At 45.2% G+C, this 19,078-nt stretch overlaps 1 protein-coding gene across 2 annotated transcripts in view; it reads right to left on the bottom strand.

The window, feature by feature from the left end:
- Positions 1–19,078, bottom strand: part of TADA2A (transcriptional adaptor 2A) — a 158,680-nt gene that overhangs the window by 16,816 nt on the left and 122,786 nt on the right. For both annotated transcript variants that reach the window (XM_068125400.2, XM_068125399.2), the window contains 3 exons: positions 18,010–18,139; positions 14,406–14,449; positions 5,042–5,115 (listed from right to left, as the gene is read on the bottom strand). In XM_068125400.2, the coding sequence (XP_067981501.1) occupies positions 5,042–5,115; positions 14,406–14,449; positions 18,010–18,139 (248 nt within the window). The remainder of the gene's footprint in view (positions 1–5,041; positions 5,116–14,405; positions 14,450–18,009; positions 18,140–19,078) is intronic.

The raw sequence follows: 19,078 nt of genomic DNA on the forward strand, positions 1-19,078 counted from the left end.
GACAAGGCGACGACGTTTGACGTCGACCAGCAGCCCATGCGCGCAGAGGAAGTCGGCGCCCAGCAAAGCCATGGGGACGCAGGCGGTCACAAAAGTCCATTGAAAACGCTGGCTGCCGAAGCAGAGGGTGACGACGCGTGGGCCGAAAGTGCGTATGGCCGAGCCATTAGCAGCGACCAAAGAGGGGCCGCAAACGGCGTCCCGCCTGTCCTGCTCGGAGGCGGGTATGACGCTCAGTTGGGCGCCGGTGTCACACAGGAAACGCCGCCCAGACGCTTTGTCCCGAATAAACAGCAAGTTGCCCGAGTGGCCAGCGCTCATGGCTGGGAATGAACGCCGGCCCGGCCATTTCCCGACCTGCCGAAAGTGCACGGGGGCCGGCACATCCGAGCCTTGTGTCCGAACCTGGCGTGGTAATAACACCACGCACGGTCAGGTGGAGGCCCCGGCCGTCGTGTCGGAAGCGGGCGGTGCGGCGTGGCGGCCGCCAGTTGCACCGGCAGTTCGGCCTCCAACCGCGCAGGGCGCTCGGGCGTCGTGGGCGTCGCCTCGGATGGCGGCGGGCTCCAGGTAACCGCGCCGATGTGCTGGCCCGCCGAGGAGATCTTATCGGCTTCCCTGGCGAGGGCGCGGGAATCCGTGATCAACGTGCCAGCCAGGGCGAGGCGTACCGGGTGAGGCAGCTGGCGAAGGAACAGCTCGCGGAACAGAAAATCCGGAGAGTGCTCACCGAGCAACGAGAGCATATAGTCCATGCGCTCTGACGGGTGCGTGTCGCCGAGCTCGGGCAGAGCGAGCAGGCGCCGTGCGCGTGCTGCCGGTGAGAGGGTGAAAGCATCGAGGAGGAGTGTCTTCAGCGCGTCGTATTTGTCAGCAGCCGGCGGGTGCTCGAGGAGGCTCAGGGCGCGGGCCGCGGTGGCGGAACCGAGCGCCGCCACAACATGGTGGAAGCGGGTGTCGTCCGCGGTGATGCCTCGCAGGGCGAACTGAGAGTCCGCCTGAGCGAACCAAACAGCCGCGTGAGCCTCCCAGAAGGTAGGCAGTTTAAGCGTCACTCCCGTATCCATGTCGGTAGGTCACCAGTGAAGGAGCTGCGCTCCAACGCGAGTCGAAAGAATTGACGCGACCAAAGACGGAATTCGTCCGAGTTGCTTTATTGAAACAAAACAGCTCAGGTATTCTGACAAGCCCGTTTATCGGGCAGCAATATATATACACATTTATGTCGGGAAGTTTGCCCGGCAAAAGCTATACCGGGCATGCCCGGGTGTCACGGGCGAGCCTTGGAAAGGCGAGTCTGGACCTGCCCGGGCGTGTTTGGCTGCGGCCTGGCAAGTCGAGGCTGGGCGTGCCCGGGCGCTCTGGGCGAGCCCTGGAAAGGCGATAGCGGGCATGCCCGGACGCTCTGGGCGAGCCCTGGAAAGGCGATAGCGGGCATGCCCGGACGCTCTGGGCGAGCCCTGAAAAGGCGATAGCGGGCATGCCCGGGAAAGACGAGACCGGGCGTGCCCGGGAGGTTCGGGCGTGCCCGGGAACAGTGAGTCCGGGCATGCCCGGGAGAGGCGCGTCTAGCCGTGTTCTGGCCGGTGCAAGGCGATTGTGTGCATCCAGCGGTAACCGCTACAATATAATATATATAATATTACAATATATATGTATATATTCCGGAGCTTGGCAGGCAAAGCGCACAAGATTCCGTGGGCTTTCATGTGTCTTTCACTGAGGAGAGGCTTCCGTCTTGCCACTCTGCCATAAAGCCCAGATCGGTGGAGTGTTGCAGTGATGGTTGTCCTTCTGGAAGTTTCTCCCATCTCCACACAGGATCTCTGGAGCTCAGCCAGAGTGACCATCGGGTTCTTGGTCACCTCTATCACCAAGGCCCTTCTCCCCCGATTGCTCAGTTTGGCCGGGCGGCCAGCTTTAGGAAGAGTCCTGGTTGTTCCAAACTTCTTCCATTTAAGAATTATGGAGGCCACTGTGCTCTTGGGAACCTTCAATGCAGCAGAGATTTTTTTGTAGGCTTCCCGAGATCTGTGCCTCGACACAATCCTGTCTCTGAGCTCTGCAGGCAGTTCCTTCGACCTCATGGCTTGGTTTTTGCTCTGATATGCATTGTCAGCTGTGAGACCTTATATAGACAGGTGTGTGCCTTTCCAAATCATGTCCAATCAATTGAATTTACCACAGATGGACTCCAATCAAGGTGTAAAAACATCTCAAAGATGATCAAGAGAAATGGGAGGCACCTGAGCTAAATTTCAAGTGTCATCGCAAAGGGTATGAATACTTATGTCGATGTGATATTTCAGTTTTTTATTTTTAATAAATTTGCAAAACTTTGTAAAATTCTGTTTTCTCTTTGTCGTTATGGGGTATTGAGTGTAGATTGATGAGGGAAAAAATGAATTTAAACGATTTCAGCATAAGGCTGCAAGATAACAAAATGTGAAAAAAGTGAAGGGGTCTGAATACTTTCTGAATGCACTTTGTATGTATTGTGGTAAAACGAAGCGAGACGATTCACCAAAAAACACCAAGCCGTGAGCTTTTATTCACTTGAATGCAACTGATCTACAAAAGAGAACACAAAGGCTATTAAGCAAGCATCTCTGAGCACTTTCATTACCATTACGCCATTGCAGAGATATTAGCAAATGTAGACCAGGTCTTGCAACAATCTTACCAACTCGAAGACACAGGAGAGCGGAATGACCCTTCCTTACTCACAGGTGGTATATAAATCCTCCCCACGCGGTCGGCGTCGGAATAGCATCATAAGTAATGTGAAGGAGACAGAGGGCATCGCTCGGATGGAACCATTAACTTCACGACATGTATATATACACAAAGAATTAAGTTAAGCACCCCTACACAAAGAATTAAGTTAAGCACCCCCTAATCCTGTCCTGAACCTGAACCCCCTCGAGCACGTTTGGGACATGTTGGGACGACAAATTGCGAAGATGGTCCCTCCAATAGCCAATCTGGATGAATTGGAACGTGCATTACATCGGGAATGGAACAACCTGCCACAGCAACGCATACGACGGCTTACAGGGTCTATGAGACGTAGGGTTGAGTCAGTGATCCGATCACGTGGGTCCTACACACGTTATTGACGCAAATATCGCTAGAGGTCTTCTCAGAACAATGACTGTACGTTAGAAAACATAAACGTCATCCACACTGTCCGTGATGGACCTATAGCTCCATACTTAAATTGAGGTGAAAATATGCCTAAAATTCCCAAAAAATTTCACCTTAAATTATTCAGAATAAAATATTGAAAACGGCATGATTGTTATGTTTTTATGTGACCATAATATCACTTCTCCAGAAAATATAGCAATATCATGGGTGTATTACACTGTTTTGACGACAACAAACTTGTAATGTGCGAGGTTGTAAAAAAACGGGGGGGGGGGTGCTTAACTTAATTCTTTGTGTATACATATATATACATAAGTTCAAAACACATCTGGTCGCAAGTGTGCCTCACTGACCGGATCCTCAGTCGAGGTCCTCAGCATCATCCCGTTTCGGCCCTTCAACCTCGATACGGTCAGTTAAGGTGGGCCAGCAGGGGCACATACACCTCCACATGCAGCAACTACACCTGGATGCGTACATACCCCCACCCCCAGCCAGTGCGAACACAGACTACAACAGCAACACCTCCACATCCAGAATCCACAGCACCAAACAAACATGGTAGAACACTCAAATACCCACCTTTATACCCTTCACGACTCACCAACAAAACACACCAGATCATTCACACTCACACACACACACACACACACACACACACACACACACACACACACACACACACACACACACACACACACACACACACACACACACACACACCACCTACCCTTACAACATACACCAGTCAACATACAAAAACACACACTCATGCAAAAATTCATTCATGCAAAAACACACACCCTCACCCACTCACTCACTCACATACACAAAATAAGAAATTATAATAGTAAAAAAAAATAAAAAATCCACACACAACCAACCAACCACCTACCCTTACCAACATGCACCACTCATGCAAAACCACACCCACTCATGACCCACTCCTGCAACACACACACCTACTCCTGCAACACACACACACCCACTCCTGCAACACACACACACCCACACATACACCATTCACACGTCTCCATTTCTATTCCGTAACCTCAACCTACACCGTTCGACGTGCCTCCATAAACTTCCTCCATATCCAAAGTGAGCCTTTCAAGGCAACCTGGGCCACTTTAGGCTATATATACACATATATTTGTTTGGGTCGAATGTTAAATTATTAGTGAGGTTTAATCAAGGCGGTACGGTACGCACCTCCCTAAAAAATATATATATAATAATAGAGCATAATCGCCTGACCCTTGCTGCCACTCCTGCATGGGGTGTGTACTCATGGCCTGAAAGCAGAACCAGCTTTTCGTCAGACTCATAATTGATATTGAACCAAACATGAAGACCCTTGGAGATTAATTGGATAATACCTTCAACAGCAAGGATGAGGGAGTTGAGTTGACAGAGGAAGTAAAAATATATATATTTTGTGTCACAGGTTGTGACCACAGTGGGGTCATTCTTGTTAAGATATAAAAGATCAAAACTAATATTTATCAACCTTCACACAAGTGTTGGCTGGTGTGCTGGCCAACCTGGTGTTGGCTTAGCGGTTAGGGTGCCGGCTTGGGATCCTAGGATCCTGGGTTCGAATCCCGGTCAATTGCTGAATTAACACCAGGGGGGTTGACTCAGCCTGTCATCCTTCCGAGGTCGGCAAATTGAGTACCAGTTCACTGGTAATTCCCTGTTTGTTGCAAGAGGCGACGAACAGGGTTGGTGGCAAGAAGGGCATCCGGCCATAAAACGTTGCTTCAAAAATGGGACCGAGGTGCCCAAAAAAGGCCAACCCCTGCTCTGCGGGGAAAAATGGCCTCTAAAGGTGGTTCTTTCTTCACACAAGTATGCCGAAGCAAATTTAAACCCATCAAGCCCACGTTACCTCTTTCTCGTTTTCTGTAAGTTTTTCAGTTCCTGGGAGGCCTGTCAAATCGAGGGGAGGAGCATTACGCCGGCCTGGGAGAGACAAGGGGGAAACAAGAAACTTTATAACCAATCGGAAACATTCTGCACATTAAAATACCTATCTCTACAATTTGCTAAATAAATGAGTATTTTCCAAAAGAAAACATTTCTTAAAGATCCACAATATTCACAAATAGCATAATTTAAAGTAAAATGAAACAAATCTCTGATGCAAACCAATTTCACAGATATGGAAGATGATACAGGAAAAGGCGGATGCTCTTTTATTTATTACTTGCGTAGTATCTTTGGCGTTTCAAGTGTTTTTTTTCATCTTCAAGATTACATATCATAAAGTAGCTTCAACTTCCACAACACAAATTACCATACAGAACAATGACCATACACAACCACGACAATAGTATCTATCACTAAAAACAACAATGTATCTTGATAGGCCCATTCCGATCCCCATGACTGACCCCCCTTCCCCCCCCCCCCCATCTCAACTAATTATTCTTAATCTTTCTTTCACGGCTTCAATATGTTTTTCGTTTTTAAATGTATAGATAGTCAGCACAAGTCAAATTGTATTTGATGTCTGTTATTAAAAATGTACTATAGATTACCCATGGTTTTATTTATCGTACTCCATACTATTCTTCTGGTCTATAATACGAGTACATACTCGATAGTTTTCTGTTTTCCGATTTTCTCTATTCCAGAGTAGATTAATCTAAAGAAATTGAAAAAAAAAAAGATGTCAAGATGGAATCCCTCAAAAAGAACCATAATATGACACCACATTACAGCATAAAACCAGAGTATTCACTAACCCTTAGGTTTTCTGCACATGTCTTTAGTTGGAGAATACTGGACTTGTTAATGCCATAATGTCTGCCCCGTTAATGCCATAATGCCAAACTCTCGCCTCGACCAAGCTTATCCAATGCCTCCACCTCCTGTGTCAAGGATATAATCATTTCCTCGACTTTTTGTCACCTGAATAACCACTAGCCTCTTGGGAGACAAGGCTAAAATCACGAAGGGCAATACCTAGCAATAAAGCAATGAATTACGATTTCATGGAGCACAGTGTTGATGTGGAGAGAGACACAGACAGAGAGAGAGAGAGAGAGAGAGAGAGAGAGAGAGGTACAGTACATTACAATATGCACTGTGTGGTCTCAGTTACCACTAGGGTTGCCAGCCGTCCCGTATAATACGGGATCGTCCCGTATTTGAGAATAAAATGCAGTGTCCCATATCGAGTCAATACGGGACGCGATTTGTCCTGTATTTTCATGTACACAATACTTTCATTATACACTAGGTCTTCACAATGGTTACAATACATGATCGTTTATAGAACCAAAACCGTTTCGCAAGACATAGCATAGATGTTCCCAATCAAAATTTGCGGAAGAGAATGGCAGGAAAGTTCAGTGTCGACGTCACCGTTGCCCTAGTTACGGAGACTCAGACGCGCGGTAACATTCTCTCCCTCTTCGAAGATGTTGTTAAGAAGCTTGAGGCCAATGCTACCAACTGTCTAGAGCTCTATCCCATCATGCATTCCTTTAGAGCCAAACTCACACAGAGGTGAGATGACCAGTTCTATGGATACCTCACAAAAGTGAAGCTGCAGCGTCTCTCTCCAGTTGATGCAGGCAAGGCAAGGGCGGAATTCACTGCATTCATTGACACTGCCCGAAGGTACATTGAAAAATGGTTTGACTTTTCCGACAGCAACTGCCTTCACTGTCTTATGCCTCTATCTCTCCATGATGGCAAGTTTACCTTCAGTGACCTTGAAAAGGTCTGTGAAAAGCTCAACCTCATTACCAGCCTGAACATGGATGAACTGTACGATGAGTGCACTACAGCAAGCAGCCTTGTGGAGAAGCTCCAGGAGGGCGATCAATGGAAGACCACAGACATGGCTGCCAAGTAGATGACTGTATTTCAGGCAGCTGATCTCCCAAATATGCTGTCTGTCATTTCCTACCTACTGAGCATACCAGCCTCAACAGGGTTTGTGGAGAGAATATTCTCCAGCATGGCCAACAAATGGAGTGACGTCCGGAACAGATGCTCTGTGGAGCTCATGAAGAGTGAGCTACTGGTCTCACTCAACTTCGACCTGTCCTGTGCTGAGTTCCACACTGTAATTTTGAAGGACAAGCCATTGCTTCAGGCTGCAAGGAGCGACAAAAAGTACACATGGAAGAGAAAGTAATGAGAGAGATGGGAGGGGGGGGGGGGCAGGGGTGTTCAGAGCACTGAGGTGCTGTACTGTAAATATTTATATGTAAATATTTTAGGCCTGTTCAATCGGCTTAATTAAAGTTCTTTAAATTGCATACCAAATGGGTAGTTGGTCTAATGGCAACACTTGTGCTGTCTACTTTTGTTTAGTTCAACTGATTGAAATAAAAATCTGTAAATTAAAATAGTAAGTTGTTTTGTCAGTCAATTAATTGAGATTGATATTGATATTGATATATTGCGATTGATCTTGATTGATTGAGATATTGATTATTTTCATTGATCTGCCAACAATGTGGGACAGCACAGGCTACATAGCCAATGTATGAGACTTGTACGTCAGTAAAATGCAATCTTTCTGATCTGCAGCTTAAGCAGTGGATCTGAACCTATGAAGTTTCTTTCATATCCACAAAACAACGAGTCCTACTCATCTGCTCACACTTTACGTAGCGAGATATGTATGTCCATAAAAGCATGAAAAATGGCTTTAAAGTGGCAAAAATTTCAAAATGTTCTAGTGGTGGGCCGGGGCGGCGGGGTGTCCCTTATTTTTCCACATTGAAGGTGGCAACCCTAGTTACCACCCACATCACAGCAGCACCACCGACCGGATGAAGAACAACACCGATCCACACCAGGGGAACAATACCTCATAAAAGCGAGACCGCTTTTTCCACGTACAATTATACAGAAATTCCATGTGTAAAGTCAAAATCAGATACCATACCCGCAGAAAACAAGGGCTTACTGTACTTAACTTGCAATCCACTGTAGAGTTTCCCAGTATGCGCATGCGTAGTAAATGGTGTTCAACGGGTTGTGGTGTTGTATTGTTTTTTTTTTGCTTTTTTCATCAATTCTTTTTGCGATCTCCCTATTTGGTACTTTAGCAATGTATTCTGGCATCTTTATCAGTCTTGATAATTATGCAAATGCTGAAGAATAAAAGGTATGGCTTTTAAAGGATTATGACTTTACTCTACAGTAGCTTCTCAGTATATCATTTTGTACACCTTTGATGGGGCGGCTATTTATTTTTTTTCCCCGTGCCATCCCTCCACATGGAGAACCACTGTACCACATGACTGACTGACTGACTGACCCACACACTCACAAACAGTACTACCATACTGCATGAAGTGCTGTTGCCTGACAGGTTGCGCATCAGGGAGTAGATAAGCAATGCTCTCTTGGACCAACAATATAGTGAAAGTTTCATTAGAAACGGCACTTGGAGTGGAGGCGAGCAGTATAAGGGAGTGTGGCATCATTATTGGTTATGACAGGGAGGGAGGGTGGGATGTTCAATGGAAGCAGGGCGGGGTCCCAGGCAGAGATGCTTGGGGGTGCGTGGTGCCGTTTGATTCCCCGGAAGTGCAGAGCCGGGTGGTCTTGGCGCAGATGCTCAAGATTAGTGAACCAATCGGTCAGTAGTCTTGCAGAGAGACGAGACAAACGTGGACAAACTAACAAATATCCTTATACAAGCAAAAATTAATCGATTAAAAGAGGAAAGAGACGCTGCGAGACCAACAAACCCATTAGGTGCGTCACATGATCCGAGAATCCACTTTGTGTCCAACGCATCGATGAAGATATATCTCTCAAAGGTTCAGTATAAGCAATGCCGTACACTCATAGACACCAGTGTAGGATATTGCATACGGTGGCACTTTAAGTGTTCAACAAACATAGGTATAGAAAACAGACACAAGCATGGAAGTAAAATGCAATCACAAGACAGAGATAACTGGACGACGTGCTTAAATGCCCATCCCTCTCTGTACCCACCATACCCAGTCGTACCCTGCTGCTCCTGGACTCCGTGTCCTTTCCTCCTGACAAGGTGGAAAAGTTTCTGTCAACCCTCGACTCTGATTCTGCAACTGGACCCGACGGCATCAGCCCACGGGTCTTAAAATCCTGCTCTGCCGCTCTATCTCATCCTCTCTCTGTTCTCTTCACCCTCTCTTTTGCTCAAGGTCAACTGCCATCTGCTTGGAAATCAGCCAACATCACCGCTTTGCACAAAAAAGGTGCAAAAACAGATCCTAGCAACTACAGACCAATCAGCCTTCTCCCAATTATCAGCAAAGTCATGGAATCCATCATTGCTTCGGATATGAAATCTTTCCTCTTCTCCAATGGCTTGATCTCTGATCATCAATTTGGTTTCAGACCAGGTACTCTACCAGGTAAGGTCACTCTACTCTGGACATGCTGCTTCTGCTGTCTCAACAATGGATGGAGGTCCTCAATGCCAAACAGGAAATTAGAGCTGTCTCCCTTGACATATCACGTGCCTTCGACACGGTCTGGCACCCCGCTCTGCTCACCAAACTCTCCTCCTTTGGTATCCATGGAAATCTCAGCGCATGGCTGGCGGACTTCCTCTCTAGTCGTCGTCAACGTGTGGCCCTGAATGGGTTTCTCTCATCTCCTCTTCCTGTTCAGGCTGGAGTTCCCCAAGGCAGTGTTCTGGGCCCCGTGCTTTTTCTGGTCTTCATCAATGATCTCTCTGACTCTCTTGAAAATCCTCTCTATCTCTTTGCTGATGACTCCACTCTCTGCCGCTCCATTCCTCTTCCCTCAGATCGGCAGTCTGCAGCCTCCTCACTCTCTGAAGACTTGGACAAAATCACAGACTGGTCAAACAAGTGGAACATGTCTTTCAATCCTGACAAATCTCACACTCTTACTATGTCTCTCCGAAAAGATCGACTGGACAACCCTCCCATCTACTTTCTCAACAATCCTCTCCAAGAAGTTCTGTCGCTCAAGCTTTTGGGTCTCACTATCTGCCATGATCTTTCTTGGGAAAACCACATTTCCAAGCTGGCCTCCAAAGCCAGTCGCCGAATGGGCATCCTCCGTCGTGCGAAGTCCTTCCTCGGCACACCTGAGCTCCTCACCACATACAAGGCTTTCATCCGCAGCTCAATGGAATACTGTTCTCCCCTATGGGCCGGTGCTCCTGCCTCACACCTAGCTCGGCTTCACGCTGTTGAAACCAAAGCTTTCAGAATTATTGGAATCTCCCGCGATGAAGCTATCTCTGAGGGCCTTTCACTCACTCACCGCAGGCAGGTAGGTGGTCTTTCTGTCTTCTACCGACTCCTCTCCGGCCTTGCACCCCCAGCTCTCTCTGTGCTCTGTCCCCCAAATATTCCTACAGGTCGCACAAGATCTGCCAGCAACCCTCTGATGGTTAAACTGCCGAAATCTCGGCTCTCTGCTCACCTTCACTCTTTCATTCCTCTTTTCTCCCGCCTCTGGAACAAACTCCCTCACTCCCTTCAATCCCACTCCTCCCTCCAGGTCTTTAAAACAGCTGTTCACCACCATCTCTTATCTTCCCCCATCCAAAACCTTGATCTTTTCTACCCCCACTAATTCACCCCAGATCCACCTCGTTTGAAATTCTAACTTCTTTCCTGGAAGTCCTGGCAGTGTCCATATGTTTTATACCTCTCCCACCGCCCCCTTCCCATGCCCCCCCCCCCCCCAAAGCCCTCGCCCTCTCTCAGATCTCTCGATGTCTCCATGTCTCTCGGTCCCTGCTCTCAAATGTTGTGTTTGTGTCCTTCCCCCTCTCTCCCCATCTTGTCTACCGCTCCCGATGTTATATGTTTTATGTTTTATGTGTCGGTTTGTCTTTCTGTGTGATTAATGTTCGCTCTTTCACGAGCCTCGATCTTGTATACAACAAAAAAAAAAAAAAAAAAAAAAAAAAAAACTATGATACAGTAAACTCTTAAATATCGTGGGGGTTACGTTCATGAAAAGTGCCACAATATCCAAAACCGCAAAAGTTAAATGAAGGGCCTATGGGGAAAAGGGGGTTAGGTTCCAGGGCTTTGAGAGAATATAGAGGAAGGAAAGCAGCCAGAAATAAACATAAAGTACCACCATTTAAATAAACATGTAAATAAAAATAAATCGGCTTTGCGATGAAGTCTCCAACTACGTGAAGCAGATAAAACACGGCCCCCTCCCTTCTGTCATGTGTCTAAAGCCCCCACCATTCCTCCCCTATAATCTCTTAAATAATTTCCCTTTGTTTCCAGACAAGGTCCCCTTTGTTTCGTTTTTTTCTGCACAAGGTCATCACTTTTCTCTGCCCTTTTGCACTCCATTCACTTTTGTCTATCACGTTACGCTTGGGTGCCATTGTTAATAGTGCATGAGAAACATTTTGGGGAGCACTTGCAGCAACATTTGCACAGATATTTGCCTCACTTTTAAGGATATACCACACAGTATATTGCTTTATTATTCACAGTGAATGAGAAACTATGAAAGACTTATGGTGTGAGATGACCACCCATGTGAATACAGACAATGAGTTACAACTCTTGCTATAAAAACACGAATGCTCAAAATTAAGCCCCGCGATAACAATATAGGTACACAGAGAAGTTGCTCTCAAATTGTCAAAACCGTAATAGCTAATGTATTCACTCAATTCCAATCATCAATTGATACTTTAACAAAATGATTAACACGATTAACATTTAAACATTACGATTGAATAGCACCACCTTTAGAGGCAATTTTTCCCCGTAGAGCAGGGGTTGGCCTTTTTCGGGCACCTTGGTCCCCTTTTTGAAGCAATGTTTTATGGCCGGATGCCCTTCCTGCCGCCAACCCCGTTAGTTGCCTCTTGCGACACACAGGGAATTACCAGTGAACTGGTACTCAATTTGCCGACCTCGGATGGATGACAGGCTGAGTCAACCCCCCTGGTGTTAATTCAGCGATCAACCGGGATTCAAACCCAGGATCCTAGGAACCCAAGTCAGCACCCTAACCGCTAAGCCAACACCAGGTTTGATATTTATGGGTTTAATGTATATCTGCTATTATTTGCACTCATCTTATCACAGACAGACCCAGTTGGAAACACAGGACAAGAGAGACAGTATACATAAGTGCAATGTGTGTCTTCCATCAAGGGCACGATGCAGGCACGCTCTAGGTCACATCCCCGATATGGTCTCGTCCATGGTTGTCCGTTGCTATGCCGATGGCTGTCCTCTCACTCTCTCTGGGGGGGTTTGGTCAATAACTGGGCGATCTGGGTTGTGCGACTCACAGGCTATGAATCCGAGATGAGAGCTTTGACGGTCCAGGCCGTGTGGCTCAGTGTGGTGAGGAGAGACGACACGGGTGGGTGTCCAGGCCATGCTCTCGGTCGCATCTTCTGTCAATGGCGATGTGTTCCAGCTGGATCTCTTATTGACTATCTTTCTCCGGTGTAATTGTGGCCTTATATAGCTCCCTCCCCACCCCCATTGTGAGTATTAGTGAGTGTGATTTATGTGTGGAAGTACAATTGGGATGATTTAAGGATTAAACATGTATGGGAGAAAGAGACACACATGAATAATGGGAGACAGGGAATCTAACTATCCTGGTCGATGCTTTCGCACAATTCTGGTCAATGCTAATTGGGGTTTTTAAATGTTTATGCTGACATTCATGACGATATAACTATCCTACAATTAACCCCACATTAACCCCATAGTCATTTTTGTAACAATATGTTAATAATTCACCAAATGTCCGTCCGTCTGTCTGTCTGTTCGAAGGTACCGAAAAAACTGCTGAACCGATCTCAATGATATTTTGGGTTTATAATCCTGGGATCTCCAGGAGTAAAATAGGCTATTTAGTTTTCCCAATTTCAGCTTTGGTCTCCAGCATTCTCAGGTTTGGACTCCCGCATAACATTCGCGTTTGCATGACGTTCATTGTTCTCATTGTGACGATGTTGTTTTCCTGGGTGCTGCACAAACGGCTGCACCGATCGCTGCACAGCTGCACCAATCGAACTCGGTGACCTCGGACAAAGACATTTTATAAGGACACGGGTTGTTAGAGGACATGGGAGTACATACAACATCGGGAGTACGAACTGCACGCGTCTTCAGTATCAAGCTTAAATTGATTTGACTTGACATTACATAAACTAGGGCATGCCCGTACTATATATATATCTAAAATTATATCCCCCCCCCCCCCCTCTATTTACATGAAATGGTTTGGTCCATTCGCAAAGCCAAAGCGAACGGCTTGCGAGTACGGTAGAACCCCCCCCCCCCCCCTCTATTTACATGAAATGGTTTGGTCCATTCGCAAAGCCAAAGCGAACGGCGAACGGCTAAATCGCCATAGCTCGGTAGCTCGCTGCTCTCTGATTGGTCGAATCGTTTTTTGGACATAGCTCGGTAACTACTTGTCCGGTTAATTTCAAACCTTGAAAAGGCACATCCTCGGGTCCCCAGCAATATACCTGGCAAGTTTCAAGTATATCGGACCGGTAGTTGTCGAGAAACAGCGGTCGCATACACACAGAGATTACTGGAATTATAGATAGACTAGGGCATGCCCGTACTATATATATGCCCGTACTATATATCTATCTAAAATTATATCCCCCCCCTCTATTTACATGAAATGGTTTGGTCCATTCGCAACGCCAAAGCGAACGGCGAACGGCTTGCGAGTACAGTGACAATCCCCCCCCTCTATTTACATGAAATGGTTTCGTCCATTCGCAACGACCACAGAACCCCCCCCTCTATTTACATGGAATGGTTTGGTCCATTCGCAACGCCGGCACACGCGATCGTTCGCTGCTCTCTGATTGGTTGAATCGTTTTTTGGACATAGCTCGGTAAGTAATTGTCCGATTAATATGAAACCTTGAAAAGGCACATCCTCGGGTCCCCAGCAATATACCTGGCAAGTTAAAAGTATATCGGACCCGTGGTTGTCGAGAAACAGCGGTCACAGACAAACGTACAGACAGACAGAGATTACTGGAATTATAGATAGATTACATTTGTTATTTAAGCTTCATTTTCAAAAAACACATCAGTCAGTGATGTCAGATGAGAGACCAACCATTGGAGGGAGAGATTCAGGCACAGACAGACAGGTTGATACATGCATGGTCGTACGTGCAAAACACAAACATGCACGCATCTGTGCACACAATCCTGTTGAATAAGTTGAGTTAAGGAATTAAAGATTTTTTTTTTAAATCAAAAGTATTGAGAACTTACCCAATGTGGGAACTATCGGTCCTGTTGGAATCTGGCCTGCGTCTCTGAAAAGTTCATAACACATGGATTTCATTATGTTAGTGTAAATCACATTGTAGCATTTACAAACATGTTCATGAGCAACAGTTTGCAACATGAATATTTATTCAGCGAAATTTATTTCCAATCACGTACGAGTTAACACGTGTATTAATTTGACGCTACTTTTGAATTGTGAGGTAATCATATACATGAGTAATGCTTGTAAAATTTGTAACTCAAAACTCAAGGAACAAAAACCAATGTATTTTATTCCTCTTTAGAGAGGTTTACCAAGTGGAGAGGAACAGCCGAGCAATAGACACACAGACACAAGGAGCCTCAGAATGATAATATAAACCTGTTGGTTTAGCATCTGTATGTAGGTCATGGTCATGAAGGTATGACCACGATATAATAATAATAAATCTTTATTGTCCCATTTTCAGGGAAATTATTCTTTGGTGACACCGTAAGTTGACCATCATTAAAACATAAAACACAAAGGGAATAAGAAAACAATATAAAAAGATATAAAATATAAAATAAATATAAAATATTGACTAATGGAATGAGGGAATAAATGGAAGATTGACTAAACAGCAAAATGTCTAGGAATTTGAATTTAGCATTTGAATTGTACATGGTACAAATGACCTTTTGAAAATGTTCTTCTTCATCCTCCTTACATGAAAGCGTCTCCCTGATGGCAGTTTTTCAAAAAGCCCGTTCAAGAAATGACTTTCATCAGTACACACCTGCACCGCCTTCCTTTTCAATGCTCGCAAATATAGAGACTCCAGACTGGTTGAAGGCCCACCTACTTTAAATGCCAGTGTAATGACCTTTCTCAATCGTGACTTATTCCGCACATTAAGATAACTGTACCAGGAAATCAAATTAAATGATAAAACACTGATCAGTAAGGAATTTGTTAACATCCGCATCACACGAGAGCTAACACCAAATGAATTTAACTTCCTGAGAAGATACAATCTTTGCATTGATTTCTTGTACACAGCATCAGTATTTCCATCAAAAGTTAACTTGTTATCAATAAAGGTACCCAGGTATTTAAATTTGTTAACAATTTCTACCTTATCACCATTTATGGTTACAGGCTCATGATTGTGACCTTTCCAAAAGTCCAAAATCATCTCTTTTGTTTTACACACATTCAGAGTAAGACGAAAGTCTATGCAGTCCAGGCGGCCTTAAGAAACTGCCAAATGGAGCATAACCTTTTTTTTTTGTATACAAGACCGAGGCTCGTGTAAGAGCTAACATTAATCAAAAAAAGACAAACTGACACATACAACATGAGATAAAGGGAGCGGGAGACAAGATGGGGAGAGAGAGGGAAGCACACAAGTACAACATTTGAGAGCAAGGACATCGGAAGATCTGTGGGAGGGAGAGGGCTTGGGGGGAGGAGGCACGGGAAGGGGGGGGGGGGTAGGTGGGAAAGGTATAAAACACATGGACACTGCTCGGACTTCCAGGAAAGAAGTCGGAATTTAGAAAAAGGTGGATCTGGGGTGAATTAACGGGGGCTAGATACGATCAAGGTTTTAGATGGGGGAAGATAAGAGATGGTGGTGAACAGCTGTTTTAAAGACCTGGAGGGAGGAGTGGGATTGAAGGGACTGGGGGAGTTTGTTCCAGAAGCAGGAGGAAAGAGGAATGAAAGAGTGAAGGTGAGCAGAGAGTCTTGATCTTGGCAGTTTCACCATCAGAGGGTTGCTGGCAGTTCTTGTGCGACCTGTAGGAATATTTGGGGGACAGAGCACAGACAGAGCTGGGGGAGCTAGGCCAGAGAGGAGTCGGTAGAAGACAGAAAGACCACCAACCTGCCTGCGGTGAGTGAGTGAAAGGCCCTCTGAGTTAGCTTCATCGCGGGAGATTCCAATGATTCTGAAAACCAATGGCAGCTCTCTGAAGATTGAGACCGTTGACAATTAAGATATTATCTGGAGAACCCAGAGAACAAATGAAGAGCAGGATTGGTTGTGAGAAAATAGTTAGCTGACAAGTCAGAGCAAGAATTGTGCTCCTTTGGAGAGATGGTGGTTAGAGAACAAAGTAATTTAGTAAGGCTTGCGACCCCACATTACCCCCCAAATAGCACGAGAGTAGTGGGAATTCAGTCGATCATGAACACATGAAGACCATCTACACAAAAAAAAGAAGAAAACAAGTACAAAAAGTTTTAATTAAAACAAAAGCCACGTCGATGTTACGCAATGCCTCGATGCAGCTGTGCCTATAACGTCGATGTTATAGGCACAGGACATTCCTATTGATTCGATTACTTGATGTTATTTTTGTGCAAAGTGAAAATATATCTCGGCAATTTCCCATGTGTGGCGACGAATTTTTAATATATCTCGGCATTTTCCCGTCTGTTATTTCAGGCGGTGTATGACTGACCATGCCGCGATTTAAATATATATATATCTCGGCAATTTCCCATGTGTGGCGACACGTGAACGAAGCTATGCTCCTCTCTCCACATTATTGTGACGACGTATAAATTAAATATTTCATCGTGACGATTGTCATCAAATAGACGAATTTTTAATATATCTCGGCATTTTCCCGTCTGTTATTTCAGGCGGTGTATGACTGACCATGCCACGATTTAAACAAAATATATATATCTCGGCATTTTCCCGTCTGTTATTTCGGGCGGTGTATGACTGACCGTGCCGCGATTTAAAAAAAATATATCTCAATGGACTTGAAGTTACAGGCCTTTGAGAATTCATTTCGTTCTATAAAGGGCAACTTTCATCGGATTTTCTTCCCGTTTTTTTTCAACCGAGTCTAAAACTATGTTAGCGACTGTGAAAAATGAAATGATATATCGAATTTGATTTGAAAGAAAACTGTGTGAGAGAGCAAGACACCATGGGCCTACAAAACAGGCCTCAAAGCTATGTGAGTTAATGAAATGGTGGATATTTGTTTATATGAAGCCTCTCCCACAATGGGTGTAGCTATGGTTCCCAGAATGGGTGGAGCTTTGAGGTTTTGTCTTCTCTGCAAGAACAACAAGAAGAACAAGAAGAAGAAGAAGAAGAAGAGGAAGAAGAAGAACAACAGCAGAGGGCACTCTATGACCAGCGTCTTGCGACGCGGCTAAAAAACAATCACAATGTTGAGCCGGTTCATATGGCGCTTTAAATAAATCTTCAGCTTTTGAAATGAGTCGTGTCCCTTTTACAATGCTGAGATGAAAATGAAATTCCGTCATGGGTGAAGAATCAAAACAGGCAGTTACGCACGAGAGAAAGATGGAGGCAAAGGAAATGCCAAAGAGGAAGAGCATTTACCAGAAGAAGAACAGTGAAGGGTTGCTTTTGAAGCAGAACAAAACAAATGTGCTGGAAAACCAACATAGCGGTGACATGGTGACAAATCAACTTTTCATTCGACTTGACAGCCTTGATTTTGTGAAATCTTCGAGGTAAACAGTTCATTCATTTTAAGCTGAAAGTTTAGAGGACGTGTTTAATGTAAATTGTAAAATACACAAACTGTGTACATGTTAGGTAAAGGTGCGATTTGTGTCGCCTCGACTTACAGGGCTGCTTGCCGTTGTAACCATTGCTGGCAGGCGCCGGTATCCTGAGTGAAGTGCATCACATCCGAAAGAATGATCCGTGTAGGGCAGCACAACCGAGCATTCCATAACCGCCCAAATAACTTCAATCCTGAAAGTAAGCACATTAACAAAACGTTTTAAATGACTATGGTGTCTCTTTCGAGTTCAGTGGTATCAGGAAGTGTTACGGGGTAAAAGCCATTTCTCCCAATGTACCAATCTCATGTTCACATTCCATGACTCCCACCAACTATATGAACCACCATTAGAGGCCATTTACCCCGCAGAGCAGGGGTTGGCCTTTTTCGGGCACCGTGGTCCCCTTTTTGAAGCAATGTTTTATGGCCGGATGCCCTTCCTGCCGCCAACCCTGTTAGTCGCCTCTTGCGACACACAGGGAATTACCAGTGAACTGGTACTCAATTTGCCGACCTCGGAAAGATGATAGGCTGAGTCAACCCACCTGGTGTTAATTCAGAGATCGACCAGAATTCGAACCCAGATATCCTGCTATGTATCGGTTTTGGCCCAATCTCCAAATGGTGAAGAATCACTTTAAAAATTCCACGAGCCGGATCCGAATCCGGATCTTCACCAAAATCTAATCATTTCGTCCTCGTCACATACGCTACCTCTCTGCCAATTTCGCCCGAATCCGTCCACAACGTTTTGAGATATCTTGTTCACAGACAGACAAACAAACAGACAGAAAGGGGTGAAAACATAATCTCCACCCACCTTCGGTGGTGGAGGTAAAGATAATACAATATAAAGAATGAAGACTAACAAAAGAAATAGTCAACATCACAAATAAACACCATCATGATACTAAAGGTTCATAAGCACACATCAGCTATTGGAAGCAGAGCTTTGTATCGACATCTCCTTCGAATTGTAGAGGTTGGTTCAGTTAGATATTTATTAATTTGAACATTGCATGGAATTAATCTGTTCATGAAAACAAGACTCCACTCCACTATATACTCCATACTCCACTATATGTATAGCAAGACTCCACTCCACTATATACTCCATTACTCCATACTCC

This window comes from Myxine glutinosa, chromosome 8 (assembly GCF_964187855.1).
Source record: "Myxine glutinosa chromosome 8, kmMyxGlut1.1, whole genome shotgun sequence".
NCBI lineage: Eukaryota > Metazoa > Chordata > Myxini > Myxiniformes > Myxinidae > Myxine > Myxine glutinosa.